Genomic DNA, 8,193 nt, shown 5'->3' with positions numbered 1-8,193 from the left:
AACAATCCCTGGAAAATAATGGACCGACCCTTGACAAATTAAAATTTCAGGTACCTGACGCACAGGTGCCCTGAACAAGATAGATGCGGTAGTTACGGAGCTATAATAGCCCCGGTCCAAACCTCCAGCTTCAGTTCTTTCACCTCACCTCACCTTCCTCCTCTCCCTTGTCGACCGACGTCGATCCCAATGCTGCTAATGCCAATTTATTCGCTGTCCATTACCACGCCATACAGCTGCTGGAGTAATACGGGAATGTAATTCCCTTGCCACGCGCCCTATTTAATCACGGGGCTCCTCCGGAACAATCGACCAACAAAAGGAATTGCTTGCTAGCCTCGCCGCAGTCGCCCTGCGCGTCTCCTCTACCGAACCGTCCGCCGTCGTCGCCATCGCCGTCGCTGTGCATATACCTCCCCTACTCTAGCTACCTTCTTCTTGGTATTGTCAGCTAGGTGTACCGCGTCACAGCATGGCGCCCGGGCTGCGGTTCCCGCCGGCGTTCGCCCTCGTGCAGCTCGCGTTCGCGCTGCTCGCCGTGCTGCCTCGCCACGTTGCGCCGGACCTGGCCGGCGACCGCGACGCGCTGCTCGCCCTGCGCACCGCCGTGGGAAAGCATCTCAAGTGGGACCCGTCGGTGTCCCCGTGCCAGGGGTGGCAAGGCGTCAGCTGCAGCCCCGCCCCCGGCCAGCGCGTCGTCGAGGTGCGGCTGGTTGCCAAGAGCCTGAGCGGGCAGATCCCGGTCGGCACGGTGGGCAACCTCACCGCCCTGCAGACGCTGTCCCTCCGGTTTAACGCCATCTCCGGCCCCATCCCGGCGGACATCGGCAGCTGCGCCGAGCTCCGGTGGCTGTACCTCAAGGGGAACCGGTTCGACGCCGGCATACCGGAGAGCCTCTTCTTGCTGGCATTGCTCAAGAAGGCCGACCTGTCCGAGAATCGCCTCACCGGCGGCGTGTCATCGGAGTTCAACAGGCTCGGGAACCTCGCCACGTTGAACCTCGAGGGCAATGACCTCAACGGCGCGCTCCCGAGCGGCCTTGACCTCCCGAAGCTGACGCAGTTCAACGTGTCCTACAACGGCCAGATCGACGGCCCCGTGCCCGCGTCGCTCGCCGGGCTACCCCCGAGCGCCTTCCTTGGAACGGCGCTTTGCGGCGGCCCTCTCGCCGCGTGCCCCAGCTCAGAGGGCAAGAAGAGGCGCAAGCTAACCTTTGGCGCCATCATCGGCATCATCATTGCTGCGTTGGTCGCTCTCATCATCGTGCTCACAATCTGTGTTCTCGTCTGCTTCAGCCGGCGGCGGCGGGCGACGGCCGGAAGGTCCACCGAGGCCGCGGCCGACGTGCACGAGGGCATGGAGCCTATAACGGTGACCGTGGCGATGACGGACAGGAACGCCGTGAAGCGGTCGCACTCCCCGCCGGCGTCGCCGCTGATCGGCGACGGCAAGAAGCTGGTGTTCCTCGGCAGCGCGCCGGAGAGGCCCTACGACCTGGAGACGATGCTGCGGGCGTCCGCCGAGGTGCTCGGCAAGGGCGTCCACGGGACGACGTACCGTGCGACGCTCGACGGCGGGGAGCCCATCCTCGCCATCAAACGCCTCCGCGACGTGCACCTCCCCGAGCGCGAGTTCCGGGACAGGGTGGTCGCCCTCGGCGCTCTCCGCCACGACAACCTGCCGGGTCTCCGCGCCTACTTCTACAGCAGGGAGGAGAAGCTCCTCGTCTTCGACTTCGTCGGCGCCGGCAGCCTCTCCTCCCTTCTCCACGGTTCGTCGTTCGATCACATGATGCACCCACCTCAACTTCGCATTCTTCGCCGCGTCCATGGGCGGCATGTTTAGGTTCCCTTCTTGTCTCGCAGGCGGCGGAGCGGAGCGCCTCGACTTCACGACGCGCGCACGCATCGCGCTGGCGGCGGCGCGCGGCGTGGCGTTCATCCACGGCGGAGGGCCCAAGGCGTCGCACGGCAGCATCAAGGCGTCCAACGTCGTGGTCAGCGGGGCACGCGACGGCGCCTACGTGGCCGACTACGGCCTGGCCCAGCTCGTCGGCACGGCGGAGCTGCCGAAGCGGGGCACGGGCTACCGCGCCCCGGAGGTGACCGACGCGCGCGCCGTGTCGCAGAAGGCCGACGTGTACAGCTTCGGCGTGGTGGTGCTGGAGCTGCTCACCGGGCGCGCGCCGACGCACGCGCTCCCGGACGGCGGCGCCGGCGGCAGCGGCGTGGACCTCGCGCGGTGGGTGCGGTCGGTGGTGCAGGAGGAGTGGACGTCCGAGGTGTTCGACTCCGTGATCGGCAACGAGCCGCGGGTGGAGGAGGAGATGATGCGGCTGCTGCAGCTCGGCATGGAGTGCACCGAGCAGCACCCCGACCGGCGCCCGACGATGGCGGAGGTGGAGGCGAGGATCGAGCGCATCGTCGAGGACGCGTCCCGGAGGGCCGACTTCAGCAGCACCGACGGCAGCCGAAGCGTGTCCGCATGAGCATGGCCGGTCTTTATTCTTTTGCAAGGTCTATAAGAGTTTTTTGAAATGAGACGGTTAGGTTTATGTATTTTGTTACAGCATTTGTTGTTTTACAATAATAATGAAGGCGCTTTCATGTTACTCATAAGTAAGTTAGGATACATTGCATAACTAAGATGCACAGAGCGGCCACAAACAAAAACCCATAATCAGAAGGGTTTATATATATATTTTCCATTTCTTGTTGCTCATGCTACTCGTACTGGTTGCAAACTACTCAATGTTTCATGCCTGCTGCATCCTCCCCCACTGGTAGAGGCTAGGGTTCTATCAGGTCTCGGACGTAGGTTGTACGGGTGGAAGTGCGGGCTGCGAGGTTGGGGACGCCGGCGTCGGCGGTTGGGCACCGTCGCGGCGTGAGAGAGAGAGAGAGAGGCGGCTAGGGTTTGGGGCTCTCGTCTCCTGAGGGAGACGATAACAGAATCTATTGTTTATTGTCTGCTTAATATCGAAGGGGTACATGTGTTTATATAGGAGGACAGCCTCCACTAAACCCTAGATAACTTGGACTCTAATATAACTTGGACTCTAAGATAGGTAAGATAACTTGGGCTAAGCCCGTAATTAACCCTGCCCATTGGGCCTCCTCCGTTGGTACGTTGTACCGATCATAACATCTCTCCCCGCCTTCTCAAACAGCTCGTCCTCGAGCTGAACATCTGGAAACTGCTGGCGGAAATCATCGAGCTTCTCCCAAGTCGCTTCCTCCTCTGACAGGCCGGTCCACTGTACCAAGACATACCAGACGCTGCTGCGCCTGCAGCACCTTCGCCACCTGTGCGGAAGCTGGAAGGAGGCGGCCATCCGAAGTAGGAGGAAGGGTCGGCGTCGCTGCAGGAGGGTCGGCGTCGCTGCAGGAGGGTCCCCGCGGTAGGCCTTCAGTAAGCGGACATGGAAGACGTCGTGGAGGCGAGAACCAGCTGGCAGCTCCAAGCGGTATGCGAGTGTGCCGACACGCTCCAGCACACGAAAGGGACCGGCGTAGCGAGGTCCCAATTTACGCTTGGAGCGCGGGTCCAGAGACTGCGTGGTTCTGTGGAGGAGGCGCAGCCACACCCAATCGCCCACCGCGAACTCCGCCTCGCGATGATGAGCATCGTAGTACTTCCGAGCCAGCTGTTGTGCTTGGAGAAGACGTTGGCGTGCCTCAGCCAGAATGTCGTCGCGGGTGCGGAGTAAGTCGCCCGCCGTCTCGGACCGAGCCATCCCAGGCACGTAAGGGAGCATCGCCGGAGGTGGGCGCCCGTAGACCACCTCGAAAGGCGTGGTGCGCAGGGCGGAGTGATAGGAGGTGTTGTAGCAGTACTCCGCCCACGCCAACCAGTCCACCCAAGCTCGTGGACGATCACCAGTAACACAGTGCAGGTACATGGTGATCACCTTGTTGACCACCTCGGATTGGCCGTCTGTCTGAGGGTGGAACGCCGTGCTCATGCGGAGCTTCACGCCCGCCAGTCGAAAGAGATCCCGCCAGACATGTCCCGTGAACACGGGATCACAATCGTTGACGATGGACGACGGAAAACCGTGGAGGCGGACGATGCCGTCGAAGAAGGCCCGCGCCACGGAGGCGGCTGTATATGGATGACCTAGGGCGATGAAGTGCGCGTACTTGGAGAAGCGGTCAACCACCGTGAGGATGACGGACTTGCCGCCCACCTTGGGAAGGCCCTCGATGAAGTCCATGGAAACATCCGCCCACACCTGGGAGGGTACGTCCAGCGGCTGCAGTAGACCCGCGGGTCGTAGTGTCTCCGTCTTGTTTGGCTGGCACGTCACGCACGACCGCACCCAGTCGCGGACCATCGCGCCATCACCGGGGATGTAAAAATCAGCACGGAGACGATGGAGAGTCTTCTGCATGCCCTCGTGCCCTGCAGAGTGTGCCAAGGTCAGGACCTGGTGGAGCAGGTCGCCATGGTCGGGCACGAAGATGCGGCGGCCATGTAGGAGCAGCCCCTCGTCCAAGCGCCAGGGCGCGTCTACCTCGCCGGCGTCAAGGCGCTGGCGCTGGCCCTGGGTGTCCACGGCCGTCGAAGTTGCCCGGCGAATGTCGTCGATGAAGGCGAAAGATGGCCCGGAGCGAATGCACATGATAGTGCCAGCCATGGCGACGTCGTCCGCGACATCCTCAGTGTCGCGGCGGGACATGGCGTCGGCGACCGTGTTGAGACGGCCGGGGCGGTACTCAACGGTGAAGTCGAAGCCAAAGAGCTTGCTGATCCACTGGTGTTGCCGAACTGTCGAGAAGCGCTGGTCCAGCAAGAACTTGAGGCTGTAGTGGTCCGTGCGCACACGGAATGACCGGCCCCAAAGATAAGGCCGCCAGTGGCGTACCGCCTGAACCAGCCCAATAAGCTCGCGCTCGTAGGCCGCGAGCTTGTGATGGTGAGCGGCGAAGGGGCGGCTGAAGAAGGCGAGCGGTCCCTCGCCCTGCTGGAGAACGGCGCCGAAGCCGATGCCAGAGGCGTCGCAGTCCACCATGAACGGCATATCAAAGTCCGGCATCTGGAGGACGGGTCCCGTCCTGAGCGCCCGTTGGAGAGCCTTGAATGCCGTAGTCGCCTCCTTGTCCCAGGAGAAGGCGTCGCATCGAAGGAGACGCGTCAGTGGCGCGGCGATGAGGCTGAAGTCCCGGATGTACTTCCGGTAGTAGCCGGCGAGGCCCAAGAAGCCGCGGAGCGCCCGCGGTGACCGCGGGATCGGCCACACGGCGACGGCGGCGACCTTGTCCGCGTCCATCGCTACCCCGTCCGCCGAGATGACGTGCCCCAGGTACGCGACGGAGGTCGTGCCGAACGAGCACTTCGAGCGCTTGAGGTGAAGACGATGCGCTCGAAGCTCGTTGAAGATGATGGCCACGTGTTGTAGGTGCTCCGCCCAAGATGCAGTGTAGATGAGAATGTCATCAAAGAAAACAAGCACAAAGCGGCGCAAGTATGGGCTGAGCATGTCGTTCATCAGGGTCTGGAAGGTCGCCGGCGCGTTGGAGAGGCCGAACGGCATCACCAGGAACTCGAAGTGGCCATGGTGAGTGCGGAACGCCGTCTTCTCGATGTCGTCAGGGTGCATGCGCACCTGATGGTAGCTCGAGCGAAGGTCGAGCTTGGTGAAGAAGCGCGCTCCGTGTAGCTCGTCCAAGAGCTCATCCACGACGGGGATGGGGAACTTGTCCTTGGACGTCAGGGCGTTGAGGGTGCGGTAGTCGATGCAGAAGCGCCATGTGCCGTCGGGCTTGCGCACAAGGAGCACCGGGGCGGAGAACGGCGATGTAGAAATCCGGATGATGCCCTGCGCGAGCATGACCGCCACCTGACGCTCGAGCTCGTCTTTCTGCAGCTGAGGGTACCGGTACGGACGCATGGCTACAGGTGTCGTGTCCGGCACCAGGTGGATGCGGTGGTCACAGGGCCGCGCGGGAGGGAGGCCCTGTGGCTCGTCGAAGATGTCGTTGTGCTGCTGCAGGAGGTCGGCCAGGAGGGGATGCGCCTCTCCAGTGTGGCCGCCATCAACTGGAGTTGTGGAGTCACGGCGCCGGAGCCGCCGATGCGTGTCCACTGAACGCGACGGCCGCCCTCGCACCAGAAGATGAGGGACATCACATCGAGGTCCCAAAGGATGGAGCCGAGAGTGGACAGGAAGTCGATGCCGAGGATGAAGTCATAGCAGCCCAGGTCGATGCCGACGCAGTCGATGGAGAACGGCTCGTCGCCGATGAGGACGGGAACCTGCCGCGCCACCCCCTGGCAAGCAAGGCGGTCCCCGTTGGCGACGATGACGCTGAACTTCTCCGAGCCCGCCGGTTGGAGTGCGAGGCGGCGCATGGCGTCCCCGGACAGGAAGTTGTGTGTCGAACCCGTGTCCACGAGCGCGGTGAGACGCTCCTCGTTGATCGTCACCGGAAGCAGCATCGTCTTTGTCGTCTTGATGCCATCCATGGCATGAAGGGAGACGACGAAGGCGGTCGCGTCGACCGGCCCGTAGGTCGTGACGCCGGCCTCAGAGAGTGTGGTGGCGTCGAGCTCCGCGGTAAGGGCCTCCACCTCCGCGTCGTCGACGGTCTCCAAGTAGAACAGGCGGGCGCACGTATGACCCGGCGCATACGGCTCGGCGCAGTTGAAGCACAGGCCCTTGCAGCGTCGCTCGAGCTGCTCGGCCGACGTCAAGCGCCGGAAGGTGCGTGTCGGCGCGGGGGCAGCCGCAGTAGCGGCCGGCAGGGCGGGGCGTGTCGGGGTGGCGGCCGCCGGGGCGGGGCGGGTCGGGGAACGCGTGCCGCGGCCCGGGAACGCCTGATGCAGGGCGTTGGCACGGTGCTCGTACGCGCGTGCGTAATACATGGCCATCTGCAGGTCCTGGGGGTCGCGCATCTCGACGTCGATGCGGATGTGGTCGGGAAGGCCGCCGACGAAGAGCTCGGTGCGTTGGCGAGCCGTGACGTCGGGCGCATGGCAGGCCAACGTCTGGAAGCGGTCGGCGAAGTCCTACACCGAGGTGGTGAAGGGAAGGCGACCGAGCTCGGCCAAGCGGCTCCCACGTATGGGGGGCGAACCGGAGGAGACACAGGTTGCGAAAGCGCTCCCACTGAGGCATCCCGCCCTCGTCCTGCTCGAGGGCGTAGTACCAAGTCTGGGCGGCGCCACGGAGGTGGTAGGAGGCGATCCACGTGCGGTCGGACGCCATGGTCCGCTGCCCCCTGAAAAACTGGTCGCACTGATTGAGCCAGTTCAGGGGGTCGACGGTGCCGTCGTAGGTGGCGAACTCCAGCTTGGTGAAGCGGGGTGGCTGCTGCACGTGTGGCGAGGCCACGTAGGTGCCCTCGTGACGACCCAGCGCGGCGGAAGGAGAGTGTTGCGGCACCACGGAGCTCCCGGCATATGGATCAGTGTACCCGCCGAACCCCCCGAAGGTGGGGGCGGGTGGCTGCAACACCGTCGGTTGTAGTGGCGCCGTCATGTAGGTCGGCGTGTCAATCCACGTCGGTAGCGGGGACGGCGACGGCGGCCACCGGACCTGGGTGATCGGCAGTCCCTGGGGCGCGACAGTGGCCGGGGGCGGTGGCGCGAAGGGGCGCCGCCGGCGAAGGCAGTGGTGGCGGGGTTGCGTACGGAGCCTGGAGGAAAGTCCGGAGGATCGAGACCGCTAGGTTGAGGTCGCGGATCGCCGAGGACGTCTCCGCCGGGGAGAGGACGGGGGCGTGTTCGGCCGCCAGGGCCGCGGGACCGGAGGCGGCCGGACCTGAGGTGGCCGGCGGCGGCGAGTGGTGCGGCCGGACCTGAGGTGGCGAGTGGTGCTGCCGGACCTGAGGTGGCGGGGAAGGCGTTGGTGGCGACGACGGTGATGGTGGGAAGGTCCGACAAACTCATCGAACCCAAGCTACCTGATACCAAATTGGTAGATGCTAGGGTTCTACCAGGTCTCGGACGTAGGTTGTAGGGGTGAAAGTGCGGGCTGCGAGGTTGGGGACGCCGGCGCCGACGGTTGGGCGCCGGCGCGGCGTGAGAGAGAGAGAGAGGCGGCTAGGGTTTGGGGCTCTCGTCTCCTGAGGGAGACGACAACAGAATCTACTGTTTATTGTCTGCTTAATATCGAAGGGGTACATGTGTTTATATAGGAGGACAGCCTCCACTAAACACTAGATAACTTGGACTCTAATATAACTTGG

General features: G+C 63.7%; 1 protein-coding gene across 1 annotated transcript; it reads left to right on the top strand.

Annotated features, from left to right (window-relative positions):
* The first annotated feature begins 330 nt into the window (after positions 1-330).
* On the top strand, positions 331-2,668 carry LOC123412712 (probable inactive receptor kinase RLK902). The gene is made up of 4 exons (XM_045105651.1): positions 331-1,424; positions 1,471-1,506; positions 1,647-1,772; positions 1,867-2,668. The coding sequence occupies exons 1-4, from the start codon at positions 473-475 to the stop codon at positions 2,487-2,489; spliced, it is 1,737 nt and encodes a 578-aa protein (XP_044961586.1). The 5' UTR covers positions 331-472; the 3' UTR covers positions 2,490-2,668.
* Positions 2,669-8,193: the final 5,525 nt, after the last annotated feature.

The sequence above is a fragment of the Hordeum vulgare genome, chromosome 7H (assembly GCF_904849725.1).
Source record: "Hordeum vulgare subsp. vulgare chromosome 7H, MorexV3_pseudomolecules_assembly, whole genome shotgun sequence".
In the NCBI taxonomy this organism is placed as follows: domain Eukaryota; kingdom Viridiplantae; phylum Streptophyta; class Magnoliopsida; order Poales; family Poaceae; genus Hordeum; species Hordeum vulgare.
The sequence above is the reverse complement of the archived record's forward strand: the minus strand, read 5'-3'. Positions and strand labels throughout refer to the sequence as shown.

Excerpts from the sequence above, each read along its gene's own strand:
- LOC123412712 (XM_045105651.1), top strand. The coding sequence starts at position 473 with ATGGCGCCCGGGCTGCGGTTCCCGCCGGCGTTCGCCCTCGTGCAGCTC. Across the intron at positions 1,507-1,646 it reads CCCTACGACCTGGAGACGAT|TGGTCGCCCTCGGCGCTCTC; the intron begins GCTGCGGGCGTC and ends TCCGGGACAGGG. Across the intron at positions 1,773-1,866 it reads CCTCTCCTCCCTTCTCCACG|GCGGCGGAGCGGAGCGCCTC; the intron begins GTTCGTCGTTCG and ends CTTGTCTCGCAG.